At 43.0% G+C, this 20,215-nt stretch overlaps 1 protein-coding gene across 2 annotated transcripts; it reads left to right on the forward strand.

Annotated features, from left to right (window-relative positions):
* The first annotated feature begins 10,322 nt into the window (after positions 1–10,322).
* LOC131912601 (3 beta-hydroxysteroid dehydrogenase/Delta 5-->4-isomerase type 1-like) lies at positions 10,323–15,341 on the forward strand. 2 transcript variants are annotated; one of them, XM_059264910.1, is made up of 3 exons: positions 10,323–10,467; positions 12,892–13,056; positions 14,296–15,341. In XM_059264910.1, the coding sequence occupies exons 1-3, from the start codon at positions 10,323–10,325 to the stop codon at positions 15,105–15,107; spliced, it is 1,122 nt and encodes a 373-aa protein (XP_059120893.1). In that variant the 3' UTR covers positions 15,108–15,341. The 2 variants fall into 2 exon arrangements, with proteins under 2 accessions (XP_059120893.1, XP_059120894.1); XM_059264911.1 differs by lacking the exon at positions 12,892–13,056.
* Positions 15,342–20,215: the final 4,874 nt, after the last annotated feature.

Consider the following 20,215-nt stretch of genomic DNA (forward strand, 5'->3'; position numbering starts at 1 on the left):
GATATTCTAGAGCCCTAGATTATTCACCCACCTTCCTATTCCTTAGTTAAGCTACTCAATAAGTATTTATTAAGCTGCCATTGCATGTTAGATATAATGCTAATTCTCATTGTGCTAAAAAGATGAATAAGGACTAAGTGGGCCAGAGTGTCACAGTGACACCCCATTCCATAGTTCAAAAAACAAAAAGAGAACAGAAAAAAAATAAACTACAGATAGATGAGATATAGATACTTTAGTCAATCATTCTGTCTTAGTTAGGGTTACCATTGTGGTGATGAAACACCATGACCAAAAATCACATTGTGGAGGAAAGGGTTGATATGGCCTATGCTTCCACATTGCTGTTCATCTGAAGTGAGGACAGGAACTAAACACGGCAGAAACTTTGAGGCAGGAGCTGATGCAGAGGCCATGAGGGGAGCTGTTTACTGGCTTGCTCCTCATAGCTTGCTCAGAATATTTTCTTATAGAATCCAGGACTATCACACAGGGGTACTACCACCCATAATGGGCTGGGCTCTCCCCCAACAATCATTAATTAAGGAAATGGCTAATAGGTTTGATTACAGCCCCATCTTATGGAGCCATTTTCTCAATTGAGGCTTCCTTCTCTAGATTCTAACTTGTGTCAAATTGATTTAAATATCAGCTGGAAAAATTTACCCTTGGTCAACTTGACACACAAACACACCACTTATTGTGCTGGCTAGTCTTATGTCAACTTAACACATAAGCTAGAGTTATCTGAAAGGAGGGGCCATCAATTGAGAAAATGACTCCATAAGATCCAGCCTGTAGGGTATTTTCTCAATGAGTGACTGATGGGGGAGAGCCCAGCTTACTGGGGGTGATGCTGTCTCTGGGCTGGTAGTCATGGATTCTATAAGAGAGCAGGTGAGCAAGCCTCAGAAAGCAATCCAGTGAGCAGCACCCCTCCATGGCTTCCACATCAGCTCCTGCCTCCAGGTTCCTGCCCTGTTTGAGTGCCTCTCCTGACTTCTTTCGATGATGAAGAGAAATATGGAAGTGTAAACCAAATAACCCTTTCCTCCCCAACTTGCTTTTTGGTCCTGGTGCTTCATTGCAGCAATAGAAACCCTAAGACACTTATGAAGCATAACCTTTCCTTTCTTGTCCCCAAGATCTCATACTTATATTAGTGTTACAATATAAAACATTATAGACTTTAAACATCTCACATTCTTTACAAATTCAAATGCTTGAAAAATCCAGCCTCTTAACTGTGGGCTCCTACATAATTAAAAATACATTACTTTTTTACTTCAAGAGGGAAGAACCAGGGCAGAGTCACAATCAAGCCAAACTCCAACTGTGTAAATAACCCCGTGGGTTCAGTGTCTGAGATCTACTGAAAAATCTTCTGATCTCCTCCACAGAGCCGGGGTCACTTTGCTGGTTCCCCACACTGCAGCACACACAGAGTATCTCCTAAGCCCAGGCCAACTCCACTCCGAAGCTGCTGTTCTTCTTGGTGGTCATCCCATGGCATCTCCAAAATGCTGGGGTCTCTTGATACAACCAGGTTGCACTGCAGTCAACAACCTTTCCTGGGCTCTCTTCAGAGACTCCAGTCCTGCCACACAGTGCCATGCCTCAGCTCTTTTCCATGACTCCTTCATGCCTTCCAAACCAGTGCCATCTGAGTAACCTTTAACACTACCATGTTCAGCTTCCAGCAAAAGATACACCGTTGGCCGCCTCTAGAACACAGCTGCACCCCTTTGTAGGCAATGGGGACAAAGTTTTGCCCTTATCATGTAGCTTTTGAATCTGAGCTACTCTTTTTACTGATATCTAGCTTCTAGTATTGTAGGTTACCAAAATGAATCATGGAGTCTAGGAATACAAATTTGAATAAAAATTCAATACAAAGAGAATGTTGGCTGTGTGCTAACTCTGAGGAAACACTTCCAAGAAGATTTCACCTCAGTGATGCATGTCTCTTCTTAACCACTGATAATTTCCCAGTTCCAGCTGCCTATCATCAATTAGCCAAGCAAAGCAAAAGTTTCACTTTAGTGGTTCTGGTCTCTTGCTCGCCATAGCCAATTCTTAAACCCCAGCTTACCAGAACCACAGATTATCAAATTTCCCACAGGAATTTTACAAGACAGGCCTCCATGGTCTGTGTTTCTCTCAACACTCTTATCTTCCAAGCTCCCACAGAAGAACTCACCACACTTTGAACACTCAATGGCTTTTCTGGCCCAAACTTTCAAAGTCCTGCCACAATTGTCCCAAAAACATGGTCAATTCTGTCACAGCAATACTCCACTATACTGATATCAATTTCTGTCTTAGTTAGGGTTACGATTGTGGTGATGAAACACCATGGCTAATAGCAAACTGTGGAGGAAAGGGTTTATTTGGCTTACACTTCCTCATTACTGTTCATAATCTGAAGGAAGTCAGGGAAGAAATTAAACAGGGCAGGAACCTGGAGGCAAGAGCTGATGCAGAGGCCATGGAGGGGGTGCTGCTTACTGACTTGCTCCTCGTGGCTTGCTCAGACTGCTTTCTTATAAAACCCAGGACCACCAGCCCAGAGTTGGCCCACTCACAATTGACTGCTCCCTCCCACTTCAATCACTAATTAAGAAAATGCCCAAAAGGCTTGCTTAAAGCCAAATCTTATTTTTTTGATGTAAAATTACTTTATTTTATGCTATTGAACTTTTTTTTTGTTTGTTTTCTTTTTCTTTATTTTTTTTAATTTTTATTTTGCAATACAATTCAGTTCTACATATCAGCCACAGATTCCCTTGTTCTTCCCCCTCCTGCCCCCCTCACCTTCCCCCCAGTCCGCCCCCCATTCCAATCTCCTCCAGGGCAAAGCCTTCCCCACAGACTGAGATCAACCTGGTGGACTCAGTCCAGGTAGGTCCAGTCCCCTCCTCCCAGGATCTCTGGGAGTCCAATTAGCGAGAATGAGGAGGGTTTATATGAGCGAGAATTGTTGAGACCAAGGTTGGATAAAGCACAGAGACAAATAGCCAAACGAACTGAAACACATGAAATATGAACCAATGGCTGAGGGGTCACGAACTTTTTTTTTTAATTTTTATTTTGCAATACAATTCAGTTCTACATATCAGCCACGGATTCCCTTGTTCTGCCCCCTCCCGCCCCCTCACCTTCCCCCCAGCCCGTCCCCCATTCCCATCTCCTCCAGGGCAAAGCCTTCCCCACAGACTGAGATCAATCTGGTAGACTCAGTCCAGGTAGGTCCAGTCCCCTCCTCCCAGGCCGAGCCAAGGGACCCTGCATAGGCCCCAGGTTTCAAACAGCTAACTCATGCAATGAGCACAGGACCCGGTCCCACTGCCTGGATGCCTCCCAAACAGATCAGGCCAATCAACTGTCTCACCCACTCAGAGGGCTTGATCCAGTTGGTGACCCCTCAGCCATTGGTTCATATTTCATGTGTTTCCGTTCGTTTGGCTATTTGTCTCTGTGCTTTATCCAACCTTGGTCTCAACAATTCTCGCTAATATAAACCCTCCTCATTCTCACTAATTGGACTCCCAGAGATCCACCCAGGGCCTAGTCATGGATCTCTGCATCCAGATCCCTCAGTAGTTGGATGAGGTTTCTAGCACGACAATTAGGGTGTTTGGCCATCCCATCACCAGAGTAGGTCAGTTCGGGCTGTCTCTCGACCATTGCCAGCAGTCTGTTGTGGGGGTATCTTTGTGGATTTCTGTGGTCCTCTCTAGCACTTTGCTTCTTCCTATTCTCATGTGGTCTTCATTTACCATGGTCTCCTATTCCTTGTTCTCCCTCTCTGTTGTTGATCCAGCTGGGATCTCCTGCTCCCAACTCAAATGGCTGAAAGACATTTAAGGAATTGCTCAACATCCCTAATCATCAGAGAAACGCAAATCAAAACAACTCTGAGATACCACCTTACGCCTGTCAGAATGGCTAAGATCAAAAACACTGAAGACACCTTATGCTGGAGAGGATGTGGAGCTAGGGGAACTCTCCTCCACTGCTGGTGGGAATGCAAGCTTGTACAACCACTTTGGAAATCAATATGGTGCTTTCTTAGAAAATTGGGAATCCATCTCCCCCAAGATCCAGCTATACCACTCTTGGGTATATACCCAAGGAATGCTCAACCACACCACAAGAGCACTTGTTCAGCTATGTTCATATCAGCATTGTTTGTAATAGCCAGAACATGGAAACAACCTAGATGCCCTTCAACTGAAGAATGGATAAACAAAATGTGGTACATATACACAATGGAATACTACTCAGCAGAGAAAAACAATGACATCATGAGGTTTGCAGACAAATGGATGGATGTAGAAAAAATCATCCTGAGTGAGGTAACCCAGACTCAGAAAGACAAACATGGTATGTACTCACTCATAGCAGGATACTAGATGTGGAACAAGGATGACTGGACTGCTACTCACATCACCAGGGAGGCTACCTGGAAAACAGGGCCCCAAGAAAGACATGGGGATCGCCCAATGACAGAGAAATGGAATGAGATCTACATGAACAGCCTGGACATGAGTGGGGGTAGTGAAGGGCGAGGGTCGAGGGAAAGAAAACCAAATCTTATAAAGGCATTTTTTAATCAAAGTTTCTTCCTCTCAGATGACTCTAGCTGTGTCAAGTTGTCTTAAAAACTAGCCAGCCCACATCCAAAACACCCTAGACTTGCTGAGCAACTTCTCATGGAAGTTGTTACTATCAAGTTACTAATGAACATTCTGGTCCCAAAGCCAACGTTCTCTTTGTATTGAATTCCTAGTCTCTATGATTCATTTTGGTAACCTACAATACTAGGAGCTAGATATCAGTAAAAAGAATAGCTCAGATTCAAAAGCTACATGATAAGAACAAAACTTTGACTCCATTGCCTACAGTAGTTTTTTTAAAATGAGATCTTCCACATAAAAATTCTTAAATAAGATTTTTATTAGTATTTTCATTCCCTTCACTTTTTAAAAATCTGCTCCTCCTACCCAGATGAATTTGCTATTGATTTCCAAATGGATTTCAGCACAACTCCTTGAAGACATTGATCTTACTAATGAACTTAATATTACCCAAACCAAGAGCCAAGTCTATATTCTTGAATTAGATGCCTTCATGACATCCAGAACTCTCCTCTCAGGTACACCCTCCTTCTCTTTAAATTTACTTTATTTTATTTATGTGTATTATGTGTGTATGCTACATGTATGCAAATATACTTGGAGACCAGAAGAGGACATTGAATACCCTGGAGCTGGAGTTACAGGAGGTTGTGACCCACCTGACATGGGTGCTACAAACCAAGCTCAAGTCTTCTGGAAGATCACTATACACACAGAAACACTGGTTCATCTCTCTGGCCTGAAATGTTCTTTTTTGACTTGACTTCCTCAGTGTCATGCTGTCTTCACTGTCCTCCATCTCCCACCTCCTGCTCAGTCTCCTTGGGTGACTCTTGTACCTCTGTTCAGAAATCTTGATATGTCTGTCCAGGATTGTATCTTGAGACTCTAACACTTTTAATCAATGAATATTTTAAGTTCAGACTATTCCATTTAGTCCTATAGCTTGAAAATCTGTCCTAGACTGCTCCTTCCCAAATTTGATCTCTATGACTATAGAGGACAGGGATATGATCATTCAAAAATGACATAGAAGAGGGAAAATTTTTCCACAAGTCTCAAGAACTCCAGATACTAAGCATTCTAACAGCTAATACATGAAACCTAGACTATGTAGCAGTACCATCCTAAACATTCTTTTGTTAGTAAAGCTTCTCCTTTTGTGCTTTCCTGATATAAGAATGTAATACAGAAGGTAGTGTTCCAACACTGGAATGTCATAGGAGCTCAGAAGGCAGTACTGCTGATAGTAACAGGTACTGTGGAGGACCAGCTCAAGAAGTTTCAGAGGGTAACAATATTAGAAACTGGGCTAGGGACCATTCTTGTTATATTTCAGCAAAGAATATGTCTGCCTTCAGCCTTTCTTCTAAGAATTTACCTTAGACTAAATTGAAAAGCAATGGACTAATTTCCTTGGCAAAATAGTTTTCTAGAGAACTTAAATTAATGATTCTGTTGTATGGTCACTAGACATCAATTTTATATGGGCCTACAGTTAAAAAGAAGCAAGTAGGGCAAAGAAGAAATATAAAATGTACAATTTGAAGCAAAAGAAAAAGAAAAAAAGAATACCAGGAAATTTAATGTTAGGGCCAAGGCTTGTGTTGAAAGAGATCAAGGAGAGGCCTTGACGCACATTGAGATAAAGATAGGGTTCCACCCAGAGTAAGATCTCACTCAACTAAGCTTCCATAATGTGGAATGAAAAGGCTTAAGACAGTTTCTGCTCCTAAAAAGCAAAAAGCCATAAAAACTCAAAGCTGTTACAAATGTGTTTCTTCTCAAAGGTGTCGTGACTCACCCCAAGTTGGTAGATGAATTTGGCAGTACTATCTCTATGATTCTGTCTTTAGAGTCATGAAGGATACATAAGTAAAGGGGTTGTGCAGTCTTCCTCCATGATTAAACACAGCTACTGAGATCAGGCAAGTGGCAGGGGAAGTCCCTGCATGAGGGCTTGGAGAGGCCATTGTGTGAAGCTACGAAAGTGAAACCTGGATTGTACTGGAGATCCCAAGAAGTTGATTACACCAAAGCCATGACACATTTGCCAAGGTAGAGAGGGAGTGGAACCATTCCAGGAGAGAGTATGTTGTAGGCACCAAAGCTAGAAGAGCAGAACCAGCTAAGTCCTCTGACATCAGACAAGGAGCTACAAGATTTGGAGTTTGTCCTGCTGGGTTTGTATCTTCTATGCCATCATTTGTAGGAAGAATGTAATTTGCTTTCTCATTTTACAAAGAGTTACAATTAAGAAATTGTCTTGCGTCTTAGAAGAGGCTTTGAACTTTGGACTTTCAAACAGTGTTAAAACTGAAAGACCATGGAAACTTGCTGATGTACAAAGACAGCCTCTATATGATGTCCACCCCCTGGCTCTATGCTGTGCAGCAGCTTTGAATGCTTGGGACAGAACTGAAGAAGGTGGAAAGAGAACTAAATCATTTACTAAAGTTATACAGGACCCAAAAGAAACCTCCACTGATTTTTTTTTTTTTTTACAAAGATTGTCTTCAGCTATAAATACAATGATACCAATTTCAGAAGCTAGACAGATAATAATTGAATCTTTGGCTTTTGAAAATGCTAATTCACAATGCAAAGAGACAATTAGGCCTTTATAGACAAGGTCATCACCCATCGAGGAATGAATCTGAGATGCAGTCAATGTTAAATCTCATAACTATGATGATGCTTGGATAGAGGTGTAGCTGGAAGTTTTCCTGTGTCCTGCCCAGTCCTGCAACCACTCAGACCTAAGGAAACACACAGAGGCTTATATGAATTATGAATTGCATGGCCACGGCCTATGGCTTAATTTTCTTGCTAGCTAGCACTTTTTTTTTTTTTTTTTTTTGGTTTTTCGAGACAGGGTTTCTCTGTGTAGCTTTGCGCCTTTCCTGGAACTCGCTTTGGAGACCAGGCTGGCCTCGAACTCACAGAGATCCGCCTGGCTCTGCCTCCTGAGTGCTGGGATTAAAGGTGTGCGCCACCACCGCCCAGCGCTAGCTAGCTCTTATAACTAAACTCAGCCCATTTCTACTAATCTATTATGTTGTCGCATGTACCATGGCTTTCCCTGTGTGCCATTACATGCTGCTCCCTTGATAGCAGGATGGCATCACTTGCCTCTCCTTTCTCCTTTCACTCTCTCCCTTGGATTTTCCAACCTGGCTCCATTCTGCCCTGCCATAGGCCAATGCAGCTTTATTTATCAACAAATCAGAGCAGTACATATTCACAGAGTACAGAAAGACATCCCACAGCGTAGAGGAGGTGATTTCCAGAGGCTTGAAGAAAAATCGAATTGTCATGTGTTTTCATTGTGGCAAATAAGGTCACCCAAAAAGGAATTATAGACAGGACATTCCTAGAAACAATGATTTTTTAGGACTAATCCAAACAGAAGGCTCTCCCTTCTGGAGTATGCAGAAGGTGCAGCAAAGGCCTACACTGGACCAATGAATGCAGATCAACAACAGGCAGACAGGGTAACTCTTTGCCATCAGAAAACATCTTGGAGGCCCTCTAACAGGCTCCCATATCAAATTTGGTTCAGTCATTCCCTGTCACCACGGGGGAAACTCCTCCCCAGAGCGATTAAAGAACCTAATGCCTATTGTAAAAAACTGTACTGTGCTGGAGGACAGAAAAACAAGGAAGTAGACAAAATGGAAAAAAAATCAAGTTTTTTTTTATTCTATGAACAAAGCTTAATTTTAGTTTTGATTGTATGTTCCAACATATATCAAGAACCAAAAGTACCTTAAAAAAATTGTCAGAATGTGGTAATATAATAAGAATTTCATATGCATAAAATCAGAAAGTAGACATCTCTACAGTAGACCAGGTGTAGATAGTCTGTTCTATAAAAAGGCAGGGAGGAGTTTTCTGGGGTAGTGGACATGGTCTGTGTCTTTGTGTGTATGTGTGTGATATGCATGTGAAGGTTGATTGACCTGAACAACCTATAGACTGGCTATGTTGATGTGTGGTCACACCTACATGTTTTAAAGGTAGAGGAAAGAACCAAGTTCTAAGTAGCACATAGCAGCGTACTGGAGTACCTCTGAGCTGTGGGCTTTAGAAGTACCTCTACTATCTTCAATTCAAACTGGTACAAGCCTCCATGATGAGAGCCACTGTGGCAATCTCTCTTGTGACATCAGCCACATAAGAAAGTGGCTGCTACTAACTTGCCTTCTTTAATGGGAGCCCAAAGGTCTTGGGACGGAGATTTTGGAATCTATGTGCATTACTTGATGACTAATAGTGTTCCCATTGCAAGTTCCTGAAGTTTGCAAGCAAGGACGGACATTTCTGGTCACACTCAGAGCTAAGACAAAAGGAAATCTGTCAAGGATGGCATTTCTTTCAGACATGCTTATTGCACTGGACAATTTCCAGCATTTCATCTGGGGATTTACCTATTTATTCTCCTTTAAGTTCACACCCTGTGATCAAGGCCATTGGATGAACTGTTGGCTGATTTGCTGACAGAAAACTCAAATCTTTACTGGGAATTGTTCTACAAGTGAAAAAGTAGCTGCCTTGGTTCTGGAATTCTTGAAAGAGAGGCACAGCACATACCCACAGTATTAAGTGAGCCTTTTAATCTGTATTTTCTTGGTTGTTTTCTTTCTGTTTAAGTAGATCAAGATCCAACTTCAAGGCTACACATCCTTGAAGCTGCCCATGATCTTTTCAGGCAGCGTTGCTGATTTACTACTGCCGTACTAACACACGTCATTGGGTCTATCAGTAGTTACCTAGAATCTGAACTGATCAGTCACTGAACTTGTGCTTTCTAATAAAGTCTATTAGCCTGAAGCTATTTGTGTGACTCATGTCTTAATAAAGCATATTAAACAAAATAGTCTCAAAAATGCTTACTGGGTTGCATTGTAGGTATTCATGAAATAAATTTAATTTTTGGTTAAAAAAACTTTCATGTAATTATCCTGAGATGCAACACTGTAATTGATTGCATCTAGTAACTCTAATTATTTTTGTTTTGTTTTGCTTTTTGAGACAGGGTCTCATTATGCAGCTGTGGCTATCCAAAAATTCACTATGTAGACTAGCCTGGCCATGAACTCACAGAGATCCTGAATCTATCTCCAAAGTGCTGGTATTAAAGACATGCACCTCCAAGGCCCTTATTTTTTTGAAAAAAAAAAAAAAACTTCAGTGTTTTATGTCTACTGGTCCTTTATATGTTAACAAAAATCCTGAAAGAATTGCACATGTCCAAACATAATGAAGTCTTTGTCACAACATAGCCTTGAAGCTGACTTTTCTTTCTGTGTCAAGAACAAAGGATATAACATGTCACATTAGTTACTGGGGAGGAGGGATCACAGGAAAGAATAAATAATGACCCCAAAGTAGGCATGAGTCAAAGTATGATGGATCAAGAGACCAGCGCGTAAAACTCGGGTGCTGAGGGCTGAGGCCAACATCACTCTGACCCTTCCATTCTCTCTCTAAAAGTTTAGCAGGGTGGAACACTGCATTTATTTTAGTCCCTTGGTGCTGGTGAGGCAGTGTTTGCACAAATCGGGTAGAGTGAATCTGGGGATTACTGGAAAACTGTTCTCATTGGCCCTCTTTACTTGACCTTTCTAGGGTCACCTACATCACACCTGCTCCCATTGCCATCTGCTTCCTGTGTTGACCATGCCAGGGTGGAGCTGCCTGGTGACAGGAGCTGGAGGGTTTCTGGGCCAGAGGATCATCCGCTTGTTGGCTCAGGAGAAAGAGCTGCAGGAAGTCAGAGCCCTGGACAAAGTCTTCAGACCAGAAACCAGGAAGGAATTCTCTAGTAAGTAAGCCAGAGGCTGTTTGTGTGATGGCTGTGAATGTTGACTGGACATTGAGGGGGCTCGGTGTCTAGCAAACAGGGAGCACTTGGAGCATAACTCTTCTCCCATGCTCACACTCATCAGGAAGAATCATGAAAACACAGCATAAACTACATCACCCAGCTGTTGGGAGGCTAAAGTCTGGCTTATCCCAGATCTAGAGAAGGTGGCCATGAGGACAACTGATGGACCTCCAGGCCTCTGGCCTTCTTCCCATTGGGAAATGTCCCCTCTGTTCTCTCTTTCTAATGTGCTATTTTGGATTTATAGATTTGTTTAGTGCTCCACAGCATCAGCAAGCTTCTGGGGTTGGAGACTTCATCAGCAGTTTGCTGCCTTTCCTACTTGTCCTGGGGCTGGCTGACTGTTCCATTTCTTGTTATATTTTACAGAGGAAAGCCATATAGCATCCTCCTGTAGAGTTGGAAAAATAAAAAAATGAGGCTCTTTAAGTGAGACAGAGAGTCAGAGGATGCAGAGAATGAGTGCCTGCATCAGGCAGAACATACGCAGGACAATACAAAGAGCAGAGTCAGGTGAGGGCCTGCAGGGCCACAGATGCCTCCCCTGGATTCCTTCAGTGTCTTTCCAATCATTCCTCTCTGTCCTTCATCTTGACAAAGAAAATGACGGCAGACTTTGCTGGAGCAGCACGTAATTCTTTGCTGAAATTGCTATCCCTAGGGTAAGGGCAGAGTCTAGGTGGAAAGTGTGGTTTCCCAGCAGCCTTATCCTCACATCTTCAAGATAACCCTGCAGTGAATGAGGAAAAAGGCTCAGACATGAGGACTATAGCCTGAAGTTTTTCTCAGGTCCTGCCCGGCCGCGCAGTCATGCATTCCTCTAGTCCTGCCTGGCCGCACAGTCATGCATTCCTCTAGTCCTGCCTGGCCCCTCAGTCATGCATTCCTCTAGTCCTGCCTGGCCCTGTAGTCATTCATTCCTCTAGTCCTGCCTGGCCCCTCAGTCATTGATTCCTCTGGTCCTACCTGGCCCTGCAGTCATTCATTCCTCTAGTCCTGCCTGGCCCCCCAGTCATTGATTCCTCTGGTCCTGCCTGGCCCCGCAGTCATTGATTCCTCTGGTCCTGCCTGGCCCTGCAGACATTCATTCCTCTGGTCCTGCCAGGCCCCACAGTTCCTCAGTCCCTTATAAAATAATCATTCAGAGGCTTAATATTAATTACCAATTGTATGGTCTATGGCAGGCCTCTTGCTAGCTAGCTCTTATATCTTAAATTAACCAATTTCTATTAATCTATATTTTGCCACAAGTTCCCTGGCTTTACCGGTCTGCTGTAATGTTGCTCCTTAGATGGCAGGCTGATGTCTCTTCAGATTCAGCCTTTCTCTTTCCTGTCTCTGTCCTTGGATTTCCCACCTGCCTCTAAGCTGCCTTGCCATAAGTAAGAAGCTTATTTATTAACCAATGGGAACAACACATATTCACAACATACAGAAAGACATCCCCAGCAGAGGACACTGTCAGGGACTCGTGTAGGTTGCATGTGTCACAATGCTAACTTTGTGGGATAATTTAGCTGCCAGCACGGCAGTCAGTGTCATCCTATGGATGTCAGAGAAGCATGAGGATATTGATTTATCCAGTGCCCTGGCTTAGTGTCTGCAATGCAGGTCTCTTGGTGGCTGACTGGTGTGCAATGCACACTTCTGACATCTGCCATATGCTGACAAGCAAACCCATCATAGGAGCCCATTCTGAGTTCTCTCACTGGGGCTCCAGTTTCCTCTCTGTAACTGAGCTCACTCTTCATTTGTGCTCAGCCCAGACTCAGAAAGTATCAAGATATGTCAGGGGCAGAGCTCAGTTTTCCATCTTCATGTCTCCCTCTTCTGGGTCCTCCTCACTGGAACTCTGGAGGACACAATCTGATTAACCTGTTGCTTGCCCAGGTTACTCTTATGTCTTCATGCCTGTCCATTAGCAACCTGAGAGCACTGTTACAGCTTCCCAGGGCAGGACTCTGCCTCTGTTTCTCCTTCAGTCTGAATCCTCAAATGATTCCCCGTTCTCTATCAATTAAATCCTAGTTGTGCCTTTTTACATTTGACATCCACCACCTCTCTGGTTCCTTTAATCACTGTATGAATTCCCATCACTCTGTTTTTATGTACAAAGCACAAATCACATCTCACTGCTCAGACTCATTTTCTACAAAGGGTGGGGTAGACACAGATGCTTCCTCCTTTCCTACAAATGATACATTCTGACTGTTGAGCATTTATTGTTCCTTCAATAGAAAGGCCTCCTCCCCAGGATCTCCTCACTCTGGCTACCCTTGAAGGCCTAGGTCACTGATACTGTGTCAGGAAACTTCCATCCTGTGCAGAAAGCTTCCCAGTGACCTGCTTTGTGTTCCTCAGACCTACAGACAAAGACCAAGGTGACAATGCTGGAGGGAGACATTCTGGATGCCCAGTGCCTGAGGAGAGCTTGTGAGGGCGTCTCTGTTGTCATCCACACTGCTGCTGTCATTGACTGCTTAGGTGCTATTCCCAGACAGACCATCGTGGATGTCAACGTGAAAGGTACAGAGCCTCAGGAAGATATGGAACAGGTGGAAAAATGAAAACAGAAAAACAGGTTTGGGGAAGGGACTCCTACTTTGAAACATCTGCTGTGCTTGCTCACCTCTCTCAGAGAGCAGAGCACACAGCTGCTAGTCTCAATACTTCTTTACATTTTTATTTTATTTTTGGTTTCTGCCTGCAAGCATGTCTGAGCACTGTTTGCATGCTGGCTGCCAATGGGGTGAGAAAAATGCATTAGATCCCCTAGAAATGGAGTTACAGACAGTTGTAAGCGGCCACATGAGTACTGGAGTCACACTCAGATTCTCTGGGAAAGCAAGCAACCAGTGCTCTTAACCGATTTGACACCCCTCCTGACCCTAGTCTCAACAGTTCCAGTGAAGAAAACAAAGTAAGAGGGGAAGAACATGATCAGAATGCCCGAAGTATTAAGAGAATGAAGATTTAAAGTCACAATCCTGTCCCCTCAACTGCTAGAAAAGTTATCCATCTCCATGCCAGTGCAACTGGACTCCAACTCCAAATCCTCAACTTCCATCTACCCACTGCCCTGCTGGCCAGATCCAGACCTGACAGGTGATAGCCAGCACAGCATGTGGTATTTTCGTTCTGTGAGAGCCACTCTGCCCATCTGCACAGACCATGGAAAAGCTTCCCCACAGATGTCTGCAGGAAAGAATGACCCAGCACTTCCCTGCCCACTCTAGTTTTTTAGGAGTCACTAGTTCCCTTGTCTTTAACAATAGCTTCTCAGCCCACTGTGGATCTCCTCTGGAGGAAGTAGGTAATTCCCTTTAGTTGGTGGTCCTTTCTGCATTATGGCTTTGTAATATGTTAGGGTAAAACAGGTAAGTTTGCATGGGATTTCTATGTAATGTCCTCACCCTGAGCACCAAGGACAAATCTCTGTATCATTATTACACCCTCTCCAAAGCTGCTCTATGTTTTCCTTATGTTGACTTTCAATTTGGACACTCCAAGACTCCTTTACGAAAGAAAAATATTTGATTTAGAAATCAGGAATATGTCAAAAATATCCTTTCTGGTTTTTAATCCATCTCCCTGAAGTGGCACATGCATACCTGCAGGAAGGTGACAAAAGTCTTTGGTATTCCTCCCCTAGCTCTCACCTGGAAAGAATGCACAATGGAGCTGGGATTAGGGTGGAAATGAACAAGAATTATGTGGATGCCTGAGTTTATTTCCTGAGACTGACTATATGTTGTCTGTGACTAGGTACCCAGAACCTGTTGGAGGCCTGTGTCCAGGCTAGTGTGCCAGCCTTCATCTACACCAGCTCAGTTGATGTTGCTGGACCCAACTCCTACAAGGAGATTGTCCTGAATGGCCATGAGGAAGAACTGCATGAAAATTCATGGTCTGATCCATACTCATATAGCAAAAAGATGGGTGAGAAGGCAGTGCTGGCAGCCAATGGGTGCAGCCTAAAAAATGGTGGCATTTTGCATACTTGTGCCTTGAGACCTATGTATATCTATGGGGAAAAAAGTCCATTCATTTATGTTACAATGGTCAGGGCCCTCAATAATAATGGTATTCTTAATGTTATTGGCAAATTTTCTACAGTTAACCCAGTATATGTGGGTAATGTGGCCTGGGCACACGTTCTGGCTGCCAGGGGCCTACGAGACCCCAAGAAGTCACCAAGGATCCAAGGTCAGTTCTACTACATCTCAGATGACACCCCTCACCAAAGCTATGATGATTTAAACTTCACTGTAAGCAAGAAATGGGGCTTCCACCTGGATTCCAGTTGGAGCCTTCCTCTGCCCATGCTCTACGGTCTCGCCTTCCTGTTGGAAACTGTGAGCTTCCTGCTGCATCCAATCTACAGTTACCAGCCTCCTTTTAACCGCTACTTAGTCACCCTGTCAAATAGTGTGTTCACCTTCTCCTACAAGAAAGCTCAGCGAGATCTGGGCTATGAGCCACTTGTCAGCTGGGAGGAAGCCAGGCAGAAAACTTCTCAGTGGATCGGGTCACTGGTGGAGCAGCACAAGGGGACACTGAACACAAAGTCTGAGTGATGTGACCATGGCAGGGACATGGCACTGGGTGCTGTCAGTTGGTAGTTGTCAGGTCCTCCAGAAGGGATAGAGGCACAACCCAGGTCCTGCTTCCAACTTGGTGTCTTCCTCAAGTCACCAGATGCTTTGCCCGTCACTGGCCCAGACACAGGCTTTCCTCCCCCAACACCTGCCCAGGGACACAGAGGCTGCTATGTCTCAGCTGCTGTGACTAAAGCGTTCAGCAGTTACAATTTCCCTTCACTTGGATTGCAGGACTGGTTTTCTTTCCACTCTCAAGCCCTAGATCACATTCTGCCTTTGAAAAACCCCATTGCTTTATAAAGCTCAACAGAAAGAGCAATAAATATTGCAATGCCTTACCTGGAGACAGCATCTTTCTATTATTGGGCATTGTTATGGCTTCCCTCCATAGCCAGGCTTGGCACATCCAGATCACAAATGGAACCTGGAAATGGCATTTACTCACAGGAAGTATGAATTTGAGCTTGGGCTTAACCAACCATGTGGGCACTGACGACATGATTCATATAGATTACCTCATTTCATACCTTCCAGACAGGGATCCCAATCCCATGTCATGTATGAGAGATCCACCCCCCTGATGGGATGACGGAAAGTTCACTTCAGCAGAGACTGTGGATAACATGTAATCTTCCCTGTAAACCTTGTAGCCTGCACTTGCTTTTTATAGAGGCAGCAGCTCTGAAGAGTAGGCTGTTCCTCATTGGCAGAGCTCCAGCTCTCTTGGCCTCCTTTCTGCCTACCTAGACCTACACACAAGGCTCCCCAGAACCTTGAGGGGTACCTGGAAGACTGTGTACTCCTTAACAAATGGCCCTGGGGAGCGAGGCAGGAGAGGGAGAAACTCTCAGCCACCACCTGCAAAGTCAGTGTCGTGAAAGATTCTAGAATATACCTGGATATATTTGTGACAGGTATTTTAGTCATTAATAACCCCATACTTCTACCTTAATGTTCACACAATAAAGACAAACCTGAGTTCCTGGAAGGTTAAAAGGAACAGAACAAATTCATCCAAACTTGTGTTCCTACTCAGCCTTGAATCCGAAAGAGGTTTCCCCCTATTTATTTAATTTCCACTCCTTATATCTTCCATGTCTCCATCTCACTTCCACAGGGCCTCTTCTGACATTGTACCTCTTTACTTCCTTCCATTTCTCCACTTTGCTTTCAATATTGTCTGAGCAGAGGAAGCTAGTCAGGAAATGTGTAGTAACCTAAAGAGAACACAAGTATTAACTAACGATTAACCAGCATTTGACAGTTGAATGCAGACAGCAATGAAGCATGCTACTTAGGTAAGATAGAGGTAAACACTCTGCACACAACCCTTTGCAGTGCAAGTAAAACACCACAAGGGGCAGCAAAGACACAGGAAAATGGCAGCAGCTCCAGCTTGAGAGCCTCCTTCCCTTTTCCTCAGGATTCTGCAGTCTGTGGTCAAGGAATAAGGGAAGCACAGGGAAGTGATCATCCATGGGTTTAAGTGTGATGTAAAAATGACCGAAGAGAATGGAGTTGGACAGAAGGTGTCCAGTAAAGCTTCAGAAACCAGATGGGACTTGGAGAGTCAGGTGGGTCTATGCAGGGAGGACAGCAGGAGAGTTTGTGAGAAGAAGGAGTGTGCAGATGGGGAAAAAGGAGAGCAAGGAGAGTATAGAGGATGGACACCACTTAAGGTAGGTTTAAAAAAAAACAGTGGGTGTCTTGAGTGCAGGACAGAGCTGGGCACTAAGAAGGGTGGCCTCTGGGGACACAGCAGAGTGTCCAGTGCATAGTCTAAGAGGCCATCCACAAGAGCATGGTAAACACCAAAAACAGTCAATGCTTGATCTTTTATCTCCAAATACTGGAGTGTGAGCTTTGGGAAGCAGAGAACAGCTCAAGGAAGAGGGTGAGTGTGGAATCAACTTTCTTAACAAGATGGTGACATATCTATTCTTTTATGGTACTTTGTTGCTAGAATGAATTTTCCCATACTTCAACCTTCTACATATTTTCAATTGGCTGAAGATCCTTTAAAAATAGAGTCAATTGATTGGCAACACTAAGTGCATAAACTAAGAAAACTCATCTGTGGGCTGATCATGACCTCTGGCCTCCAGTTGCATCTCTGCTCCTAATTCCTGGTATAGTTAGGAAATCAAACATGAGATTTGGCACATCTGGAAAGCTTGGGAGCAACAAAAGCAGAGTGTAACAAGGCCAAACCTGCAGCAAGAGAGAAACATTCAGCTTTCTTGGCAGCCCCTGCTCACTCACTTAAACCCAACTGCCCATCCAGGTAGTCAAGCATTTTGCCAAACTGCCAGAACAGAATTCAGGGCAAAACATTTTTCTCCTCTATTCTAGATGAGATTTAGGACATAAGATCATGGTGCTTTTTGGTGTTTTTTCCCTCCTGTATCTCCTTCTGTTCAATGGGTCATAACAAGGACATGTGTTGCCCAAACCCAGATGTTAGGACCTCGATGTAATTTCTTTTTTGCAACTAGGAGTAGATATAATGTGGGTGTGTTAAAATGCCCCCTATCACTGACCTGACATGTTATCATGTCCAGCCCTCTGAGCACAATACAAGGAACACACTTGCTGTGCTTTACAAGTGAGTTATCTAAACCAACCCAGTGTTGTCTATATTGGCTATTTTGCTTAGAAACCTAGTGATCACAGGCTTTCCTCACATTTACAGATAAAAGGTTTAAACCTAAATCTTCATTCCACATTCCAGATAGTATGATTAAATTGCTTTAAGATCAAATTTAAAAAAATTTCTTTCTGAGAAAAACTCTTCTGAGTTTTAAAAAGACAACAGATATTCACGGAGACGATGAAGCAGGAGAGATTTCTCTCTGATGACTTCTTCCCCAGTTATCATGCTCCCTTCTATTAAATATGGAAAACTTTTTAAATGTTTATTGGCACAGAAGACAAGCAAAGAATTCCAAATATTTTAACAGTCTCTTTCTCACATGTTCTTTGTTCTACAAAGCTAGTATATTTGAATTTTCAAATGGACTAAAATTCAACATTTTAGAAACAATGAACTATCCACATTTCTCTGTGGGCTTCGACGAAATGTCTTCATATGCATTTGAAGATTGTCAAATGAGATAGTTTAGCTGATGACCCAAATACTAGAATGATTACACTAATAATCTAGCATTCTATCTGGCATGTGATGAACATCAGAAAGAGGTTCCAAGTCTGGTAGATCCCTGAGGTCCACAGGTCAACCAGGCTGACGTAGTCAGAGAACTCATGACCAATTGAGAGATCTTATCTCAAAACAGGATAGAGAGAATTTGAGGACTACCTGGGGCTAACCTCTGTCTTCCACAAACGCATATACACACACAAGTGTATAAACATGAACACAAACATATTATGAAGTTTTTTCTTTCTAAATTTTGATAGGACAAAAAGGAACTATCAAGTAAGAATAAGAAAAACTGTGTCCATTGTTTGAAGTAGGTGTTTCTACCCAGGCTCTGGCCCAAGCTTTTGTTCACCATTTGAGGTTGGAGAGCCTACTCATACTTTGAACCCTGTCCCAAGTTTCCTTGCCAGCCCAAGAAATCAGATGCGAACCCTACATTCAGTATCCACCAAGCTCTTGTTGCCCCCCACAGTTTTTCCTTATTTGTATGATACACATGATCATTATAGCAAGCTACCTATGTCTCTCATGATTCATACCTTTTTGTTTTGTTTTATTTCCTCTCTCTCCACATGATGTCATCTATATTTTTTCTCTCCCAAAGAACACGGGCTACTTTATGTTGCAGAAACTTTGGACAATGACCTTATTAGAGATGAGCATGTTTGACATCATTTTAGTACATATTATGACCTCATTCTTTTTAGTCTATTTCTAACTAAGACATGAACATCTAACACCATCCCTTTTCCTTTGTGGCTGCCATTCTTTCCTGGTCACATTCCACTCTTTACCTCCCATATAACAGCATAATGACAATCACTAGCCCCTCTGTTTCCTTCCTTTTTCTCTTTATTTTCTCCCACAGTGATCCGTGTATATCATAGTACTGGGCTCTTTTCTATTTTCTACAACATATGGTATGTACAGAATGACTGTTTTGTAGTCAACTCACACTCTGTGCAGTGTGTTTATTCCTGGACAGAGACTATAGTTGCAGACACTACTCAACTTCAATAGATGTCTGGGGATACAACCTGGTGGCCTGAAAAACAAACTAAAATAGAAAGTGTCACCTCAAGCCCACCACAACCTAGTCTTTCCTGAACACCATTCCACTAAAAGCAGAAAGGCAACCTGAATTCAAAAACAATGAAAATCTTAATCAATAATCTGATCCCAGATAGGCAGGTCTCAGAGTAAAATCATCAGGAGCACATGAAAAACCAAGACAACTTGTTGAGTTATGTGGATTGTACTGTGTAGATACAAGAAATAGTAAGTATGCTGTCTTTGTGGCCCCTAGATAAAACTTGTTCTGGCCAGTCCTTTTACAGCCTATAGTGTATTATAAATGTAAGTTTTATGTACTATCCTATATATTCATTTATTAGTCTGCATCTCTGGTAATCAGCTTGTTGGAAGCTGAAAACTTTATGGCTATAGCAATGGTCTCATTATGTATTTATCTACATGAAGGTCTCAGGAATCCAAAGATAAGAGACAAATACTTATGCTAGGTGACTCTAGGTGACTAGACTCTTAATGGATATTTAGACATGCTTGGCCCATAATGAGCAGAGGCCTCATAACAAATCAGAAAATAGTACTGTGCTGCTGCGCTTTAAGGAAACCCAGCAGCTCATCTGGGAGGTCCATCCTAGGTTTGACCACTTGAACCTTGAATTATCCCACATCCTTGTTATTTGAGGTTTCCCTAAACATAGCTGCCCATAATTGACAGTGTAAGAAGGAGTCCCTATTAAGCAGTACACATAAATGGCCAAAACCACTCCCCTAGTTCTGATTATTTATCCATCCACAAAGATTAGCCTATAACCTGAAACACAATCTTCCTTTAGAATTCCTAAAATTAACTGACTAATGTAGCTCCATTTCTGCCTTTTGACTCATTAAGTATTGT

This window comes from Peromyscus eremicus, chromosome 6 (genome assembly GCF_949786415.1).
Source record: "Peromyscus eremicus chromosome 6, PerEre_H2_v1, whole genome shotgun sequence".
Taxonomy (NCBI): domain Eukaryota; kingdom Metazoa; phylum Chordata; class Mammalia; order Rodentia; family Cricetidae; genus Peromyscus; species Peromyscus eremicus.